Source organism: Cherax quadricarinatus, chromosome 74 (genome assembly GCF_038502225.1).
Source record: "Cherax quadricarinatus isolate ZL_2023a chromosome 74, ASM3850222v1, whole genome shotgun sequence".
Taxonomy (NCBI): domain Eukaryota; kingdom Metazoa; phylum Arthropoda; class Malacostraca; order Decapoda; family Parastacidae; genus Cherax; species Cherax quadricarinatus.
The window spans coordinates 10,026,469-10,047,722 of NC_091365.1; the positions used below are offsets into that span (position 1 = coordinate 10,026,469).

General features: G+C 38.9%; 1 protein-coding gene across 15 annotated transcripts in view; it reads left to right on the plus strand.

Moving 5' to 3' along the window:
* The window catches only part of LOC128700135 (Ca[2+]-channel protein alpha[[1]] subunit D), a gene marked incomplete at its 5' end in the record, with an annotated part of 794,286 nt that overhangs the window by 342,478 nt on the left and 430,554 nt on the right, over positions 1-21,254 (plus strand). For all 15 annotated transcript variants that reach the window (XM_070100780.1, XM_070100771.1, XM_070100781.1 and 12 more), the window contains 2 exon segments: positions 7,358-7,445; positions 13,933-14,040. In XM_070100780.1, the coding sequence (XP_069956881.1) occupies positions 7,358-7,445; positions 13,933-14,040 (196 nt within the window).

Here is a 21,254-nt window from a genome sequence, read left to right on the forward strand (position 1 = left end):
TTACATAATTGGTCGCATTCGGAGGTAATCATTATGCGGGGGTCCACTGTAATGACATATTTTATTCATTCTGGAGTATATACTGTATCAGGTTTCTATGTTATTTATAATGTTTATTATGCCGTATTAGATGAATTGTGATAGATAAATAAGCCGTAGAGTTGATATTAGGTAAATTATTGAAGTATTTTATGGTGCCTGGAATTCCACTAGAATGAATTAATTCCGTTTCAATTAATTTAAATAAGAAAAATATTGGCAGTTTGGAGGGATATGTTGTGTATCTTTATACGTATATGCTTCTAAGCTGTTGTATTCTGAGCACCTCTGCAAAAACAGTGATTGTGTGTGAGCGAGGTAAAAGTGTTGAATGATGATGAAAGTATTTTTTTTTTGGGGGGGATTTTCTTTCTTTTTGGGTCACCCCTGCCTTGGTGGGAGATGGCCGATTTGTTAAAAAAAAAAAAATTGACCCTGCAAACAAGCAAATCCAGATGCAAGCAAGGTCATGGACCGGATTAAACTCAGTGAAGGTTCCACTGTATTTATAGGTCTCAGCAGTGTTTTAGACTTTTTTTTTTTTTCAACAAACTGGCCATATCCCACCAAGGCAGGGTGGCCCAAAAAGAAAAACAAAAGTTTCTCTTTTTAAATTTAGTAATTTATACAGGAGAAGGGGTTACTAGCCCCTTGCTCCTGGCATTTTAGTCGCCTCTTACAACACGCATAGCTTACGGAGGAAGAATTCTGTTCCGCTTCCCCATGGAGATAAGAGGAAATAAACAAGAACAAGAACTAGTAAGAAAATAGAAGAAAACCCAGAGGGGTGTGTGTATATATATATGCTTGTACATGTATGTGTAGCATGACCTAAGTGTAAGTAGAAGTAGCAAGAGGTACCTGAAACCTTGCATGTTAATGAGACAAAAAATGGACCCCAGCAATCCTACCATCATGTAAAACAATTACAGGCTTTCGTTTTACACTCACTTGGCAGGACAGTAGTACCTCCCTGGGCGGTTGCTGTGTTTTAGACATGCTGGAGTATATATGAAACTTCTTGAACCATGAACAGTTGGGATCCTCTCTAAGATACGTTACTACATATCACAATCAGCCCTACTCACACTATACTATTCCTTCATCTATCCCTACCTCACCTATGCTATTTGTGCATGGGGATCAACAGCCTCAACTCGCCTAAAGCCAATAATAACTCAACAGAAAGTCGCAGTAAGAATTATCACGCAATCCACTGCAAGAAAGCACACACCCCACTCTTCAAAGACCTAAACCTACTTACTGTACAGAACATTCACACCTACTATTGTGCAGTCTACATTTACAAAACCATACACTCTGCTTTTAACCCAGATCTAAAACAATTTCTTGATAGTTGCAACAGGACCCATAGACATGACACCAGACACAAAAATCTCTACGATATTCCCCGTGTCCAGCTAAACCTATACAAAAATATGATGTCCATAAAAGGGCCTACAATCTGGAACTCCCTGCCTGAAAACTTTAGAACTGCAGATGCAACCACTATTTTCAAAACTACCATTTAAAAACATCTCATTTCCCTAACTCACTCCATCATTAGTTAACCAAATGAAAACCACCCAATTCTCTTTTTTGTATCTTGAACACATCCAAAGCAGCATAGACTTCTTCTCGTTATCTGTAATTCCCACATAACTTACACCTACACCCACCCGTATGATTGTAAACATACAAGTTCTAATATAGCTATTGCCTACCATATTTTAAGTTATTATTTATTTTTTTATTATCACACCGGCCGATTCCCACCAAGGCAGGGTGGCCCGAAAAAGAAAAACTTTCACCATCATTCACTCCATCACTGTCTTGCCAGAAGGGTGCTTTACACTACAGTTTTTAAACTGCAACATTAACACCCATCCTTCAGAGTGCAGGCACTGTACTTCCCATCTCCAGGACTCAAGTCCGGCCTGCCGGTTTCCCTGAATCCCTTCATAAATGTTACTTTGCTCACACTCCAACAGCACGTCAAGTATTAAAAACCATTTGTCTCCATTCACTCCTATCAAACACGCTCACGCATGCCTGCTGGAAGTCCAAGCCCCTCGCACACAAAACCTCCTTTACCCCCTCCCTCCAACCCTTCCTAGGCCGACCCCTACCCCGCCTTCCTTCCACTACAGACTGATACACTCTTGAAGTCATTCTGTTTCGCTCCATTCTCTCTACATGTCCGAACCACCTCAACAACCCTTCCTCAGCCCTCTGGACAACAGTTTTGGTAATCCCGCACCTCCTCCTAACTTCCAAACTACGAATTCTCTGCATTATATTCACACCACACATTGCCCTCAGACATGACATCTCCACTGCCTCCAGCCTTCTCCTCGCTGCAACATTCATCACCCACGCTTCACACCCATATAAGAGCGTTGGTAAAACTATACTCTCATACATTCCCCTCTTTGCCTCCAAGGACAAAGTTCTTTGTCTCCACAGACTCCTAAGTGCACCACTCACTCTTTTTCCCTCATCAATTCTATGATTCACCTCATCTTTCATAGACCCATCCGCTGACACGTCCACTCCCAAATATCTGAATACGTTCACCTCCTCCATACTCTCTCCCTCCAATCTGATATTCAATCTTTCATCACCTAATCTTTTTGTTATCCTCATAACCTTACTCTTTCCTGTATTCACCTTTAATTTTCTTCTTTTGCACACCCTACCAAATTCATCCACCAATCTCTGCAACTTCTCTTCAGAATCTCCCAAGAGCACAGTGTCATCAGCAAAGAGCAGCTGTGACAACTCCCACTTTGTGTGTGATTCTTTATCTTTTAACTCCACGCCTCTTGCCAAGACCCTCGCATTTACTTCTCTTACAACCCCATCTATAAATATATTAAACAACCACGGTGACATCACACATCCTTGTCTAAGGCCTACTTTTACTGGGAAAAAATTTCCCTCTTTCCTACATACTCTAACTTGAGCCTCACTATCCTCGTAAAAACTCTTCACTGCTTTCAGTAACCTACCTCCTACACCATACACTTGCAACATCTGCCACATTGCCCCCCTATCCACCCTGTCATACGCCTTTTCCAAATCCATAAATGCCACAAAGACCTCTTTAGCCTTATCTAAATACTGTTCACTTATATGTTTCACTGTAAACACCTGGTCCACACACCCCCTACCTTTCCTAAAGCCTCCTTGTTCATCTGCTATCCTATTCTCCGTCTTACTCTTAATTCTTTCAATTATAACTCTACCATACACTTTACCAGGTACACTCAACAGACTTATCCCCCTATAATTTTTGCACTCTCTTTTATCCCCTTTGCCTTTATACAAAGGAACTATGCATGCTCTCTGCCAATCCCTAGGTACCTTACCCTCTTCCATACATTTATTAAATAATTGCACCAACCACTCCAAAACTATATCCCCACCTGCTTTTAACATTTCTATCTTTATCCCATCAATCCCGGCTGCCTTACCCCCTTTCATTTTACCTACTGCCTCACGAACTTCCCCCACACTCACAACTGGCTCTTCCTCACTCCTACAAGATGTTATTCCTCCTTGCCCTATACACGAAATCACAGCTTCCCTATCTTCATCAACATTTAACAATTCCTCAAAATATTCCTTCCATCTTCCCAATACCTCTAACTCTCCATTTAATAACTCTCCTCTCCTATTTTTAACTGACAAATCCATTTGTTCTCTAGGCTTTCTTAACTTGTTAATCTCACTCCAAAACTTTTTCTTATTTTCAACAAAATTTGTTGATAACATCTCACCCACTCTCTCATTTGCTCTCTTTTTACATTGCTTCACCACTCTCTTAACTTCTCTCTTTTTCTCCATATACTCTTCCCTCCTTGCATCACTTCTACTTTGTAAAAACTTCTCATATGCTAACTTTTTCTCCCTTACTACTCTCTTTACATCATCATTCCACCAATCGCTCCTCTTCCCTCCTGCACCCACTTTCCTGTAACCACAAACTTCTGCTGAACACTCTAACACTACATTTTTAAACCTACCCCATACCTCTTCGACCCCATTGCCTATGCTCTCATTAGCCCATCTATCCTCCAATAGCTGTTTATATCTTACCCTAACTGCCTCCTCTTTTAGTTTATAAACCTTTACCTCTCTCTTCCCTGATGCTTCTATTCTCCTTGTATCCCATCTACCTTTTACTCTCAGTGTAGCTACAACTAGAAAGTGATCTGATATATCTGTGGCCCCTCTATAAACATGTACATCCTGAAGTCTACTCAACAGTCTTTTATCTACCAATACATAATCCAACAAACTACTGTCATTTCGCCCTACATCATATCGTGTATACTTATTTATCCTCTTTTTCTTAAAATATGTATTACCTATAACTAAACCCCTTTCTATACAAAGTTCAATCAAAGAGCTCCCATTATCATTTACACCTGGCACCCCAAACTTACCTACCACACCCTCTCTAAAAGTTTCTCCTACTTTAGCATTCAAGTCCCCTACCACAATTACTCTCTCACTTGGTTCAAAGGCTCCTATACATTCACTTAACATCTCCCAAAATCTCTCTCTCTCCTCTGCATTCCTCTCTTCTTTAAATCTTAAAGTGGTCTACGATGCTCTCCCAGTATGGCTTTAATAGAAACAATGTATCATACCAAGAAGATTCAAATCCCATTGCTAAATCTACCACTTGTAATGTTAAATGATTTCGACTACCTAACTTTTTTTAACCTAATAATGTATGTAACTAACTGGGAAGGTATCTAACTGTGCACCTATTAATATGCTCAAATGTAACCTATATCAAAATAGTGTAAGAATTAGTATTAATCTGCCCGAAGTGCCTAGGCACGATAGTGGCCATCTTTGTCATTAAAATCTCATAACATATAAACCACTCATTGTAAGCTTTACAAGGAAATAAATATTTGCTTGTATGGTGTTATGATGAGTGTCAGTAAACTGCTGACAGTGCAGTGACACTTGATGAACATGCACTGCTCCGGGGAACCTTAGCTTTTTTTGTTTTCACTCTTAAACACAAAATTGTCTGTCTATCTGTCTAGCTCTGCTTATCTGTCTTTCTGTCTGCTTGTGTGTGTTTTTCCATCTGCTTGTCTCTCTGTCTCAGAGGTTTACGAGCCACTCCCTGATTCCTGAGCAAGTAAAAATGCGTATTACATGTACTTGCATCATGCTTATTATGCCTTGTATCTACAAGCACTGTATAACACTTCTCCTGGAATTTTTGGGTTATCCTAGGTAATTTAAACTATGTATAATAACTGTACTTGTGTACCTGTGAGAGACGGATATAGAGATATAGACACAGACAGATACAGAGAGACAGCCAAAATCAGTCAGCCAGCCAGCCGGCCAGCCTGCCGAATACATATTACACATTCCAGAATTGTTTCTCTTTACTTAGGGCATAGGTTATTGGACATTCTGGCGGGATGACACTACCAGTGGTATCAGAAATGAAAGGATGTTGCACATGGGTTATTATCAAGATTTTTTATATTTCCTCAACCACTTGTGGCCACATCCATCTCAGAGCCACTAAACTCTGGGTCAACATCACTTTCCTCTTAAAAGGGGAGTGTTAATACGATATGACATCAGTGAATCCCAGGTGTTTGCCACGCTATTTGCTCTAGCTGGCGTTCAGTTGAACTGGTGCTCCCACAAGGTACTAAGTGGTCCCAGATTTTTTTAATACTGCACACACCCAGTGTTAAGACTCATTCTATACTGACCAGGCATCTCAGGCCAATCGTGCCAAATTTGGAGGCAGGAAAAATAAAACGTAAATCTATGTTTGGACAGTTTAAGGGTTAAACACTGAAGACAGGATGCCATGAGCATAGCTCTGCTTGTGTAACTACAAATAGGTAAAACATTTGTTAAAATGGTGTTCTATTTTGTCTAGATACTTTTTAACACATTGATGGGAAAGGGACTAGTAATTCCTTCTTCTGTATAAATTACTAAATTTAAAAAGAAAAACTTTTGTTTCTCTTTTTTGCTTCACTCTGCCTCGGTGGGATACAGCTGCTTTGCTGAAAAAAAATTATTACATGAAATTCTTTAAACACTGCAATGAATTTACACTATGCTGAATATTTGGTTTGGCATTTTTTTTCATATCAAGTATTTCATCATCTTAAAAGGCTATTCTGATGGTATATTGTGATCCATAATGTTAAAAGGCCATAAAATATCCAACGTATGTTCTCAGCAGCACTTACAAGCCATCATAGCAACCCAAGCAGGGCTATGACAAAGCAGTCATATAAAAATTTGTATCTCAAATTTGGAACTTTGTGAGAAGCTAAAGTTGATATTTTGCTGTTGGTGGAAGGTCAAAACATATGAAAAGTTGTAAGTTTTTTTTAAAGTTGTGCTATACTTGAATTATTTATAAGTACATAAAACCTGTTTGTAAGTTCACAGGAATAAAAGTAACAAAAAAAATGGTAAGGTTTGCAAACACTGTAAATATTACCATACACTCTGTTGTGAAGAAAATCCTGTATGCTTCTGTGAATGCTTTAATTAGAAAAGTCTCAGATATGGAAGGGGCCTCTTGTACATTTTGTTGTCTCTCTCCAAGAACTTTGATATATACTGTACTGTAATTTTACAATAACACAAGGGAAAAAAATATCTTAAATTGAAGGAAATGCCACTTCTTCCTTATGTTTGCCAGTAGAATGACCCAGACTCATCTAGGTTACATTCATTTCTCTGGGATGTGCTCTTGTTTGTACCACAATATCTTGAGATTTGTGAATCCTGAGGTGTCATATGTGCATATAATTTTTAATGGCTTTTTTGCTTCATTTGTTTCCACATAAATAATATAATTTTCCTATTTTGATATTACACAAGACAAACAAAAAGAGGCCAATTCTTCACAGTTTCATTATTCATTTTTGTCACTGACTTCCCTAGTCTTATCATACATTATTTTTTCTCTTGTGCTAATTTACTTTGATTTTACTTCATGATTTGTACTTTGTTACCATGTGCTCATTTACTGCATTTTTTAATCTTTCTTATAATGTCTGTCTTGTCATATACAAGGTGATATTTTCTTCATCAGAGAAAGGTTATTTTATGATTTTAGCATTTTTTTCTAATTTTTTTTACTTATTTCATCTTGTATGGTATTTTCTGTATAGTTTTCACTTCAGTCTTTTATTTCTCCTTTGTTACTTCATCTATAATGTTATTGCTTCCTTTTCTGTTGTGTCCAAGAGGTTTCAGTCTCCTAATTGATCAAAAACTAATTTGCAAGTGTCTCCTTCAGGGACGGAGCTATTTCGGTGGTGAAGATCCTCCGTGTTCTCCGTGTTCTCAGGCCACTCCGTGCCATCAATAGGGCCAAAGGACTTAAGGTAAGATCTGTTTGGCAATGAGTAATGAATGACTTAGTAAAGGGATTTTTTGTTTAAAAAAAATGAAAAATTTTGCTAAAAAGGAATTTAATGAGCAGTATGAATAAAGAGAAGATGAGGAAGAATGTACCAGTTTTACGTTAGAATTTTTTTATCTTGAATTTTTTTGATATACGTACTAAGTAAGCAAAAGTTACATACTATACTATCCTCTGTCACTATGTCCCAAATTTACCATTGTTTATTTTCTGATCTGCTAGTTTTACTTTATCCTTTCGGCTGTTGCCTATGTATTGGACACACACATCTTACTCATGGGTATCTTAAGGAGAAATGCTCAGCACTGCTCTGTGAGAATTGTCAAGTTCTGTTGTCAGCCCACTATCTCTTAATAAACTGTCCTGTCTATCATTGTGTATGCAGAATTTAATTCTGACATTGTCTCCACCTTAACACACTTACACTGTCTGACGTCCTCAATGACAGCCCTACCATTGACGCAAACTCCCTTTTTTACTTTGTCAGCAACTGCATTATTACACTGACTTTGTTTATATTTTCCCGTTAGTGCTTCCCACTACCTTGGCTAACTTTGCCTCATGTACACTCCTAACCCTCACTGGTCTCTGATCTTCACATATTTCATCTTCAGCATATCTCACACTGCAGTGCTGTATGGCCCTTGTGGGTTTAGTGCTTAGTTTTGATTGTAATAATAATAATTGTACATAGTTAAGTGTTATACATAGTTAAATACTGTACATAGACTACAGTACTTTACAGAGTTAAAATTGTTTTCTAAAAAAACTACGAGTGTAATAGGAATATGTTATGGAATATTACTGTTCTGGGCCACATCTCAGGTTAGAACATGGGTGTCTATGGAAGAATTGGATTTGACTAACATATTTTCTGCTTACTGAACATTTTCTCAGGATCTTTCTAGGTCATTATCTGGGGGAAGGTCAATTGTAGCTAGCAATGAAATAATAAGGCCTTAAATAATAATTTTGTAAAATTAACTCTAAATAGCATGGATTGAAAATTTGAGAAACTGTGAATTCATTTAATATAACTTTTTTTTTTTTTTTTTTTTTTTTTTTTTTGTGGAATACCGACTTTCTTCTAAAATGAAGGTATCAAACAGGTTAGGTAAAAAAAAAATTTAAATCACATTGGAAGGAGGGAGTATGGAAGAAGTGAATGTGTTCAGATATCTGGGAGTAAACTTGTCAGCAGATGGGCTTAGGAAGGACAATGTTAACTATAGAATTGTTGAAGGAAAAAAGGTGAGTGGTGCATTGAGGTGTCTGTGAATACAAAAAAAGTTATCCATGGAGGCAAAAAAGGGAATGTACGAGAATAGTGGTACCGACACTTGTATGGGTGTGAAGCATGGGTTGTAAATGCTGCAGCAAGGAGGAGGCTGGAGGTAGTGGAGATGTCGTGTCGGCAATGTGTGATGTAAATATTATGCAGAGAATTCATAGTGTGGAAATTAGGAGGAGGTGTGGAGTTACTAAAAGTATTATTCAGAGCGCTGAAGAGGGGTTGTTGAGGTGGTTTGGTCAGTTAGAGAGCATGGAGCAAAATAGAATGACTTGGAGGATGTATAAATCTGTAATGGAGGGGAGGGGTAGAGATCATCCTAGGAAAGGATGGAGGGAGGGGGTAAAAGAGGTATTGTGTGCAAGGGGCTTGGACCTGCAGCAAGCATGTGTGAGCTTGTTTAGTTGGGAGCGAATGGAGATGAATGGTTTTTGGGACCTGACAAGCTGTTGGAGTGTGAGCAGGATAATATTTTGTGAAGGGATTCAGGGAAACTGGTTAGCTGGACTTGAGCCCTGGAGGTAGGAAGTACAATGCCTGCACTTTAAAGGAGAAGTTGGGATATTGGCTGTTTGGAGTAACATCTAAACTGTCGTATCTGAGCACTCTGCAAAGTGGTTGTGTGTGAATGATGGTGAAAGTGTTCTTCTTTTTTTGGGTCACCTTTCCTTGATGGGAGATGGCTGACATGTTAAAAAAAAATTAATAATAATAGTATCAAGAGTAGTTTGTTGGATTATGTATTGGTGGATAAAATGCTGATGGGTAGACTTCTGGATGTGCATGTTTATAGAGCAGCAACAGATTATACACGTGAGGAACGCTGCATCAATGTAAGATTTTGTATAAATAGAATTTACAGTGAAAATCTGTGACTAACATATAATTATACATACATTACTGATAACAGGTAATTAGGTGTAATCATGTCAAGAGATAATGAGGAAGGGGGGGAAGTTTTAAATAGACTAACATTTCATATCTTATGACAAGTAAATTCAACCTCAAAATACTTAGGTATGTGCTACAACCACTTGAAACTTTATAAAGTTGTGTGACAGAATGATACACTGAAGATGGGATACCCTGCCCATAGCTGCCTCTGTAACTTTAAATTAGTAATTACAGTTCGGTATGCTAATGACATGATTTTTTGAGTAATGGATTCATTACATATTTCTTTTCTATATTTGCTTGGAATGTGCGTGATAGGTAAGGATTAGGTATTTTGGTCAGGGTTTATTTAGTTTTAATTCACAAATGATTTTCTTGGGTCGTGTTTCTGTAATTACAACTTCTATATGTTTTACCAGACTTTTACTTCCCCTAAAATGCTGTGTTGTATGTTCTGTATATGAATGAAATTTTTAATTTGTTTAATATACATTTTTACAAAATTTTGTATGTAGTACTGTATGTATGTATAGTCAAACATTCACATATTAAGGTGCAATACATAATTTTGTGTGAATATAGTGAAATTCATTTAATTTTTATGACACTTAAGTATGTGTTACTGGTAAATTAAAACACCAAAACAGTGTCATTTATTTTATTTCTGCTGTGGGACCCTAAAGGGGGCTCCACCTACAATATGCCACACTTATTTCCTAACTTAATAGCTACCTCTACTAGCCCGCACACTGTTGTGCTCAGTCATCCTACCACACTTTCACTTGACATCATTGCTCTGTTATTATTGTTGTGAAGCAGAAGTGCCACCTGGGCATGTGTGCTTGTCCAGTTTAAATTTCCATTGTGTGAGTACCTACAATAAGTGTCAGGGGACCGAGACTGTTCAACTGCCTCCCAGCACACATAAGGGGGATTACAAACAGACCCCTGGCAGTCTTCAAGCTGGCACTGGACAAGCACCTAAAGGCAGTTCCTGATCAGCCGGGCTGTGGCTCGTACGTTGGTTTGCGTGCAGCCAGCAGCAACAGCCTGGTTGATCAGGCGCTGATCCACCAGGAGGCCTGGTCACAGACCGGGCCGCGGGGGCGTTGACCCCCGAAACTCTCTCCAGGTAAACTCCAGGTAAACCTAATCTGTGCTCACTTTAGATAATTTTCTAGTGGCTCTTTATTTGCCTTGCACCAGGATAGCTTATGACGTCTTGGGTGTACGAGCCTGGCGTGACTAGGTCTTTAAAAATTAGTACCCAAACTCTTTCCCCTGTCTGTTTCTGAGTAGTCATAGCACTTGGCTATTCAGGGAGAAGGGTGATGGCTTTCATGAGCAGATATATCTGGGCACTGTCTTAGAGGGACTAACCATATACATTTGCAGGGTGGGCCTGTCTGTATGATTAGGCTCTTGTGGTCATCTGGTACTTGTGTATGTATGTCATGGCAGGGTGTTCTGGCCTTGCAGGATGTCTTTACTTATGGCTTACTATGTCCTGATACAGCCTGATTACAGAGATTGTCTCAGGAACAATTTCTGGGAAAATCTTTGACACTCTCTTCCATTTCTGGGTACTGGTGGTGTGGTTCCAGGTGGGTTTCCTCAAGCTCCACAGCAGAAACCTGCATTTTCAACCCTGAAAGGCACCTTTCTGTGTCAGGAGCCTTGGAGGGTTGATTGCTATGCCACCCTTCCCTGCTGTGGTGTTTCTTTTGAAAACCAGAGGTAGGAGGGCACACACATCAATAACAGTAGAGGAATGGTGGGCTAATGGAAGTGAAGGAGGCTGAAATGGGCTTAATAATAAATGTAAGATAATACCTGATCTAAGAGAGGTAGGTATTAGGTAGGAAATAAGTGTGCTGCACTTTAATGCAGAAAGGCATCTTGCAGTGTTCAAGAAGCAGTTTTATAGTTTCTTTAAATCTTTCTTGTTGGCATTGCTCTGAACAGCATAATATCCAATGCTGTCCTTTATCTGGTGGAATTTAGATCTTTTTTCACTTGTGCAAATCTTCTGGTATTTTTGAAGAATTATATTTTATATTTTAAAATTAACCACTTAACTGTCCAAACATAAATCTACGTTCTCTTGCTGAGTGCTCCAAATATTTTGAAAAAAAAAAAACTTTTAATTAAAGAGGGGAATTTTCTGTATGTAATAAGACCAAAAAAAAAAAAAACTTAGGGTCAGTGCTTACCGAAATATAAGGCCATGAAGTTGGTGCTGGATGCTTACCTGACGGCAACATTGGAGTCCTGACGCTTGCAGAAGTGATATACCTTTTTTCCTCATTTTTTTTTTTTATATGATTTTTATGTTCTGATTATTAGAATTTGTAGTACTTCTTGTGATTTCATAGCCAGTGTTTGTTCTGACACTAATAATAGGTACTGAAATAGTACTCAAATAGTCACAAGCACACTGATGGGGGAAATTTTCACCTGCCTTAGTCACATAGTATTGTCTAGAAATATATACAAAGTATTCATAGGTCCCAGCAATGTTTTAGACATTCTGGAGTATATATGAAGCTCCTTGAAGCATGGTTTAAGATGAGTGTCACCCCACTGCTGATTGTGCATCAGTGGATTGACATCTGATGATCGTGCACTGCCTTGGCTTTATTTGTTTTCACTGTTACACATAAACATGTGTCTGTCTGTTTGTCTGTCTGTCTAGCTCTGTCTCTGTTTATCTCTGTCTCTGCTTATCTGTCTTTTTGTCTGTCTTCCTGTCTCTCTGTTTGCCTTGTCTCCCTTTGTCGCAGAGAGAGAGAGCCCCTTATTTACCAACAGGTAATACACACTATGCAGAGCCGTCACGTCGGATTGCTGAACAAGTGAAAATGCATATTACATGCCAGTCATGCTTATTATGCCTTATATCTACAAGCACTGTATAGCACTTTGTCTGGATTTTTTGGGTTATCCTCGATAATTTACATGATGAATAATAACTGTATTTATGTGTACCTGTGAGACAGAGATAGACAGAGACTGATATATATACAGACAAATAGATGGAGATAGAAACAGCCTAAGTCAGTCAGCTAGCTAGCCAGCCAGTCAGCCAGCCAGCCAGCCAGCCAGCCAGCCACCCAGCCGGCCTGCTGAACACATGTATTATACATTGCAAAATTGTTTCTCTTTACTTAGGGCATAAGTCATAGGACATTCTGGCAGGATGACACTACCAGTAGTATCAAAATTGAAAGGATGTTGCACAAATTTTGCACATGGGTTATTATCGAGGTTTTTGATATTTCCTTGACCCCTTGTGGCCATGTCCATCTCAGAGCCACTAAACTCAGGGTTAATATCACTTTCCTCTTAAAAGGGGAGCGTTAATACGACATGGCATCAATGAATCCCTGGCGTTTGCTACGCTGTTTGCTCTAGCTGGTGCTCAATTGAACTGATGCTCCCACAAGGTACTAAATGGTCCCAGATTTTTTTAATACTGCACACACACAGTGTTAAGACCCACTCTGTACTGACCATGCATCTCGGGTGAATCGTGCCAAATTTGGAGGCAGGAAAAATAAAACATTGATCTACATTTGGAGCGCTAGCAGTAACAACGTAGATCTACATTTGGATGGTTAAGGGGTTAATAATGCTAATTATAATGCAGCACATATCTTGCTTGCAGAATAATTTGCATAGGTTTATGTTTTTGTGGAGGCTCATCTACTGCTGTTAAAGAAACACGATTCATAACTTTATTTGTTACATGGATATTTTACTACTTTAATTTTGCATGCTTATTTGCATTGATATACAGCCTTTCCTCACTTAGCGATGTACTCATTTACCAACCACTCGGACTTACAACTAGCTCTCCAACTAGTATGCGTACCTAAATAATGTATATTAGAGCTGATTTCCTCTATTCTGTGTATTGCAGTATATAGTACACTACTTTATAAACATTTAAAAATATACCAGAAATGTTATAAATGGTGCAAAGGTGACATTAAAAAATATCTAAAGATGGTTGACACAAACCCACTATAAGTATAATATGCTTCTCGCTTAATGACCAATTCGCTTACTGACCTACTCTTAGGAACAGAACCCTGTTGTTAAGTGAGGAGAGGCAGTATAGCACTGCAGTATCAACTAAAAAACTACCAATTGCTGTATTCATTACTTAATTTTTTCATTAATTTATTATACAATATATTCTTTTTCTCCCCTCTCTTGCTGGTGGTCTTTGGGAACCCCTTTGGATGTTTGGAACACTTAGCACGTAGTTCAGTGCGTCATAGTGGCTATTAAGACCATTGGCAACATCATGCTGGTTACCTGCCTTCTCGAGTTTATGTTTGCAGTAATCGGAGTTCAGTTGTTCAAGGTAAATTTATTTTAGGAGTAAGTTCTTAATTTTTAGCAAGAAAGAAGTGTAAGCTCATGTATTTCAAGGTGAGACATAGGATAAAGCTTTTAAGCTTTTAACATTTATTTTTCCACCGTGAGATACATTATGCCCAATAATAATTTGATGTATGTACTAGTTTCCTTCTCTTTTTGTCAGTGGCAAGTATTTGACAAAAGTAACTGTTGAAAGTAAAAACTGTATAGGTTGAAATGTTTTCAGTGCTTATTTTAATAAATTTTATATTTATGGAATAATTTTAGAAATGTGAAGCTAAGTAGCAGCTAACTATTGTTGCTTTGTAACCTTGAAAATCTTCTGTGTGGACCATTCTATCTTTGTCTTGAGTACACTTTGTCAGGTACTTACACCCTTAAGGAGAAAATAATATAAATAAGAACTTTTACATATTAATAGGTAAATTACTGCACTTGTAATTTTATCTTTGTATGTGTATGGGCTAGTAACCCCTTCTCCTGTAGACATTTACTAAAAAAGAGAAGAAGAAAAACTTTATAAAACTGGAATGCTTGAATGTGCGTGGATGTAGTGCGGATGACAAGAAACAGATGATTGCTGATGTTATGAATGAAATGAAGTTGGATGTCCTGGCCCTAAGCGAAACAAAGCTGAAGGGGGTAGGGAAGTTTCAGTGGGGAGAAATAAATGGGATTAAATTTGGAGTATCTGAGAGAGTTAGAGCTAAGGAAGGGGTAGCAGTAATGTTGAAGGATCAGTTATGGAAGGAGAAAAGAGAATATGAATGTGTAAATTCAAGGATTATGTGGATTAAAGTAAAGGTTGGATGCAAAAATTGGGTCATAATAAGCGTGTATGCACCTGGATAAGAGAGGAATGTAGAGGAGAGAGAGAGATTTTGGGAGATGTTAAGTGAATGTATAGGAACCTTTGAACCAAGTGAGAGAGTAATTGTGGTAGGGGACCTGAATGCTAAAGTAGGAGAAACTTTTAGAGAGGGTGTGGTAGGTAAGTTTCGGGTGCCAGGTGTAAATGATAATGGGAGCCCTTTGATTGCACTTTGTATAGAAAGGGGTTTAGTTATAGGTAATACATATTTTAAGAAAAAGAGGATAAATAAGTTTACAAGATATGATGTAGGGGAAAATGACAGTAGTTTGTTGGATTATGTATTGGTAGATAAAAGGCTGTTGAGTAGACTTCAGGATGTACATGTTTATAGAGGGGCCACAGATATATCAGATCACTTTTTAGTTGTAGCTACACTGAGAGTAAAAGGTAGATGGGATACAAGGAGAATAGAAGCATCAGGGAAGAGAGAGGTGAAGGTTTATAAACTAAAAGAGGAGGCAGTTAGGGTAAGATATAAACAGCTATTGGAGGATAGATGGGCTAATGAGAGCATAGGCAATGGGGTCGAAGAGGTATGGGGTAGGTTTAAAAATGTAGTGTTAGAGTGTTCAGCAGAAGTTTGTGGTTACAGGAAAGTGGGTGCGGGAGGGAAGAGGAGCGATTGGTGGAATGATGATGTAAAGAGAGTAGTAAGGGAGAAAAAGTTAGCATATGAGAAGTTTTTACAAAGTAGAAGTGATACAAGGAGGGAAGAGTATATGGAGAAAAAGAGAGAGGTTAAGAGTGTGGTGAAACAATGTAAAAAGAGAGCAAATGAGAGAGTGGGTGAGATGTTATCAACAAATTTTGTTGAAAATAAGAAAAAGTTTTGGAGTGAGATTAACAAGTTAAGGAAGCCTAGAGAACAAATGGATTTGTCAGTTAAAAATAGGAGAGGAGAGTTATTAAATGGAGAGTTACAGGTATTGGGAAAATGGAGGGAATATTTTGAGGAATTGTTAAATGTTGATGAAGATAGGGAAGCTGTGATTTCGTGTATAGGGCAAGGAGGAATAACATCTTGTAGGAGTGAGGATGAGCCAGTTGTGAGTGTGGGGGAAGTTCGTGAGGCAGTAGGTAAAACGAAATGGGGTAAGGCAGCCAGAATTGATGGGATAAAGATAGAAATGTTAAAAGCAGGTGGGGATATAGTTTTGGAGTGGTTGGTATGGAAGAGGGTAAGGTACCTAGGGATTGACAGGAGCATGCATAGTTCCTTTGTATAAAGGCAAAGGAGACAAAAGAGAGTGCAAAAATTATAGAGGGATAAGTCTGTTGAGTATACCTGGTAAAGTGTATGGTAGAGTTATTATTGAAAGAATTAAGAGTAAGACGGAGAATAGGATAGCAGATGAACAAGGAGGCTTTAGGAAAGGTAGGGGGTGTGTGGACCAGGTGTTTACAGTGAAACATATAAGTGAACAGTATTTAGATAAGGCTAAAGAGATTTTTGTGGCATTTATAGATTTGGAAAAGGCGTATGACAGGGTGGATAGGGGGGCAATGTGGCAGATGTTGCAGGTGTATGGTGTAGGAGGTAGGTTACTGAAAGCAGTGAAGAGTTTTTACGAGGATAGTGGGGCTCAAGTTAGAATATGTAGGAAAGAGGGAGATTATTTCCCAGTAAAACTAGGCCTTAGACAAGGATGTGTGATGTCACTGTGGTTGTTTAATATATTTATAGATGGGGTTGTATGAGAAGTAAATGCGAGGGTCTTGGCAAGAGGCGTGGAGTTAAAAGATAAAGAATCACACATAAAGTGGGAGTTGTCACAGTTGCTCTTTGCTGATGACACTGTGCTCTTGGGAGATTCTGAAGAGAAGTTGCAGAGGTTGGTGGATGAATTTGGTAGGGTATGCAAAAGAAGAAAATTAAAATTGAGTACAGGAAAGAGTAAGGTTATGAGGGTAACGAAAAGATTAGGTGATGAAAGATTGGATATCAGATTGGAGGGAGAGAGTATGGAGGTGAATGTATTCAGATATTTGGGAGTGGACGTGTCAGCAGATGGATCTATGAAAGATGAGGTGAATCATAGAATTGATGAGGGGAAAAGGGTGAGTGGTGCACTTAGGAGTCTGTGGAGACAAAGAACTTTGTCCTTGGAGGCAAAGAGGGGAATGTATGAGAGTATAGTTTTACCAACGCTCTTATACGGGTGTGAAGCATGGGTGATGAATGTTGCAGCGAGGAGAAGGCTGGAGGCAGTGGAGATGTCATGTCTGAGGGCAATGTGTGGTGTGAATATAATGCAGAGAATTCGTAGTTTGGAAGTTAGGAGGAGGTGCCGGATTACCAAAACTGTTGTCCAGAGGGCTGAGGAAGGGTTGTTGAGGTGGTTCGGACATGTAGAGAGAATGGAGCAAAACAGAATGACTTCAAGAGTGTATCAGTCTGTAGTGGAAGGAAGGCGTGGAAGGGGTCGGCCTAGGAAAGGTTGGAGGGAGGGGGTAAAGGAGGTTTTGTGTGTGAGGGGCTTGGACTTCCAGCGGTCATGCATGAGCGTGTTTGATAGGAGTGAATGGAGACAATTGGTTTTTAATACTTGACGTGCTGTTGGAGTGTGAGCAAAGTAGCATTTATGAAGGGATTCAGGGAAACCGGCAGGCCGGACTTGGGTCCTGGAGATGGAAAGTACAGTGCCTGCACTCTGAAGGAGGGGTGTTAATGTTGCAATTTAAAAACTGTAGTGTAAAGCACCCTTCTGGCAAGACAGTGATGGAGTGAATGATGGTGAAAGTTTTTCTTTTTCGGGCCACCCTGCCTTGGTGGGAATCGGCCAGTGTGTTAATAAAAAAATAATAATAAAAAGTATGTGTAGTTTGATAGTGTTTGACTCAAGATTATTTGGTATCAGAATTCAAAATGAGAGATTAGACCATATCAAATTGCTGTTGTAATGGTTTGATATCACAGGAGTATTTACTGTACTAAGCAGGTAGTTTTACAGTGAACCAGATTGCTTTACTTCCATCTTATGCCATTCATTAAGGTCATTATTAAATCTTACTGGTATATGCAAAAAAAATACTTTAAGGCTCCATGCTTCCCAAATTTCTGGACTTTACAAACATAATTGTGTTTGCATTATTATATGTATATTCAACAAGTAGATTCCTTTTCTTTTCAACACATTGTCCATCTCCCACCTAGGCAGGGTGACCTCAGAAAAGAAAGAAATACTTTCACCATCATTCACACATAAGTAGATATAGTGAAGAAAAGACATGTTACAAAAAAGAAGTTTTTTTATTACAATGTTTCTCTCCATGTAAAGCCTTATCAAGTTATTTCTTGATAAAGTTCTACACAGATTGAGACACTATCCCAATAAGAGCTTATTCTTCATTGTCTTTTCTTCACTATTCTTTGCAGTATGCCATTCTTTATTTGTTGTGCTAATACTTTCTAGTACAGGTTGGCCATCACTAATCCGGCACTCAGTTATCTGGTTCCATCAGTAATCCGGCACTAATTTCGGCTAGCATAATTTCAAATTTCATCATTACACTGACCCAAATCATTATACTGGCTCAAATTTCATCATTATACTTACTCGGAAAGTGTGCAGATGGTTGTAAATCCACACAGCAAGCCAGTGTAGGAGAAAGCAGTGATGAAAATGAGGAAGATATAGCAGAAAGTCTCTGCAAACTCCGGCAAACTCACTAATCTGGCACACTACAGGTCCCAGTGATGCCGGATTAGTGATGGCTGACCTGTACCTGTTGATCTGGTCTGACTACAGTTCCTTCTGGTAACTTTGCACTTTCTTTACTTCTGTCATTCATTGTCAGTGTCTTCCTCCTTTCTCAGCCTTATCACCTGATTATTCACAGTCATCTTTTTTCTTATGTGGCTGTAGAGTAACATTGGTTCAGTTTTGGCCTTTGATGCTATATAATTTTCAAACTTATTTCAGCTTCCATTCTTATTCTTTCATATTTGTTTCTAGCTCTTTTGCTTGTTTCTTGATGTTTTGAATTTTGAATTGTTTTTTTTTTTCAAGCCCTTTTTCTCTTTCCCTTGGTGGCTCCGAAGTTTTTATTAATCTATGGGCTGTCTCTGATTATCCTACTTTTTCCTTGTTGGTGTGAATCATTCCTGTGCCTCTTGGCACTGCTCACTTCACTTCCTCCACTATTTCTTTATAGCTCTGCTTTCTGGTTCCCTTAACCATTTAATTTCACTCAGGAAACTTTCCATTATTTGTCATTCACTTCCTCCCTTTCCTTCATCATTCCTTAGTACTATATAATCACTTGCTCCTATTAATTTCCCATAATTAATTTCTGCTATGTTGTATTCATTTTGTGAAGAAAACCAGATTAAGTCTCACTGGTTCATCATCTCTCCTCACTCTTGTTTCCTTCACATATTGGCTCAGAAAATTGTTCATTGCTGCTTCCATTTGTTTCCCTCCATGTTTCTGGTCTTCCAGGGGAGATAGTCATGGTTTTCCCTGTCAAGTATCCTTATGGTTGAAATCTTCTAGTAGAGCTTTTTTTTTTTTTTTTTGCCAGCACAATACATACCTCTTTGTTTCGTGTCTATCCCATTACGTTTCGTCAAGGTTGCGCTCTACCTTTATTTGTTTTAGTTGCAATTCCTTTTTTCTCCCTTCTGATCTGCTGAGCACATGTTGGTTGCTTTTTTGCTTCATGTCATTCCCTATCTTGAACACATCCATCTGATATATTAATTAGCCATTCTACTTACTATTTAACCCTTTGACTGCTTCAGTCGTATATACAGGTCTCACTCAACATTCACGTTTTCAACTTTCACAGTCTTCACACATTCGCAAATTCCCAACCGCCAAATTCCCAGCCGCCAAATCATATTTAAGTTTCCTGCCACCTGCGATTCCCTACTACCCTCCCTCCGACCCCCGCAACTGGCAGCCAGCCCTCCCACCACTCAGTGTGGTGAGTGTTTTGTTTGTTCATTATTTGCTATTAAACTACAGTATAAATAATGTAAACCCATTCATGACTGCATATTGGAATGGCTATTCGGACAGGTATTAGACAGTGACATCGTGTGCTTACTCTTGAACACAGCAAAGAATTAAACATTTCCGCTACAGCTAATAATAACAGTAGTAATAATAATAATAATAATACGATATAATTGAAGAAGGAAATTGTACAAAAATACAAGGGAGTGGTTGACACATCGTCAGTGTGGCTTTGTTTATGCTGGAGTGAGCATTAGTCTCCCTGCTCTTCCAAACATTTCACAATAATTCATTGTGTTTGGTGCTTGTAGATTGAGTGTGACTGGAGTGGCAGAGGCAGTGGTTGAGGCAGTGGTTGAGGCAGTGGTTGAGGCAGTGATTGAGGCAGCTGTTGAGGCAGTGATTGAGGCAGCTGTTGAGGCAGCAATTGAGGCAGTGGTTGAGGCAGCAATTGAGGCAGCGATTGAGGCAGCTGTTGAGGCAGCGATTGAGGCAGCTGTTGAGGCAGCAATTGAGGCAGCTGTTGAGGCAGCTATTGAGGCAGCGATTGAGGCAGCGGTTGAGGCAGCTGTTGATGCAGCGATTGAGGCAGCGATTGAGGCAGTGGTTGAGGCAGCGATTGAGGCAGTGGTTGAGGCAGCTGTTGAGGCAGCTATTGAGGCAGTGGTTGAGGCAGCTGTTGAGGCAGCGATTGAGGCAGCAGTTGAGGCAGTGATTGAGGCAGTGGTTGAGGCAGCGATTGAGGCAGTGGTTGAGGCAGTGATTGAGGCAGCTGTTGAGGCAGCGATTGAGGCAGCGGTTGAGGCAGTGATTGAGGCAGCGGTTGAGGCAGCGGTTGAGGCAGCGGTTGAGGCAGTGATTGAGGCAGTGATTGAGGCAGCGGTTGAGGCAATGGTATTTAATAACATACATGTTAATAATAATACATGTTATTAATAATAACATGTACTATTATTATTTATAACATATATGTTATTAAATACCACTGCCTCAACCTCTGAATTATTGTGAAATGTTTGGAAGAGCAGGGAGACTAATGCTCACTCCAGCATAAACAAAGTCACACTGACGATGTGTCAACCACTCCCTCATATTTTTGTACAATTTCCTTCTTCAATTATATCGTATTATTATTATTATTATTATTATTATTATTATTATTATTATTATTATTATTATTATTATTATTATTACTATTGTTATTATTAGCAGTAGCAGAATTGTTTGATTCTTTGCTGTGTTCAAGAGTAAACACATGATGTCACCATCTAATACCTTTCCTAATAGCCATTCCAATATGCAGTCATGAATGGGTTTACATTATTTATTCTGTAGTTTAACCCTTTCAGGGTCCGTCCCGTA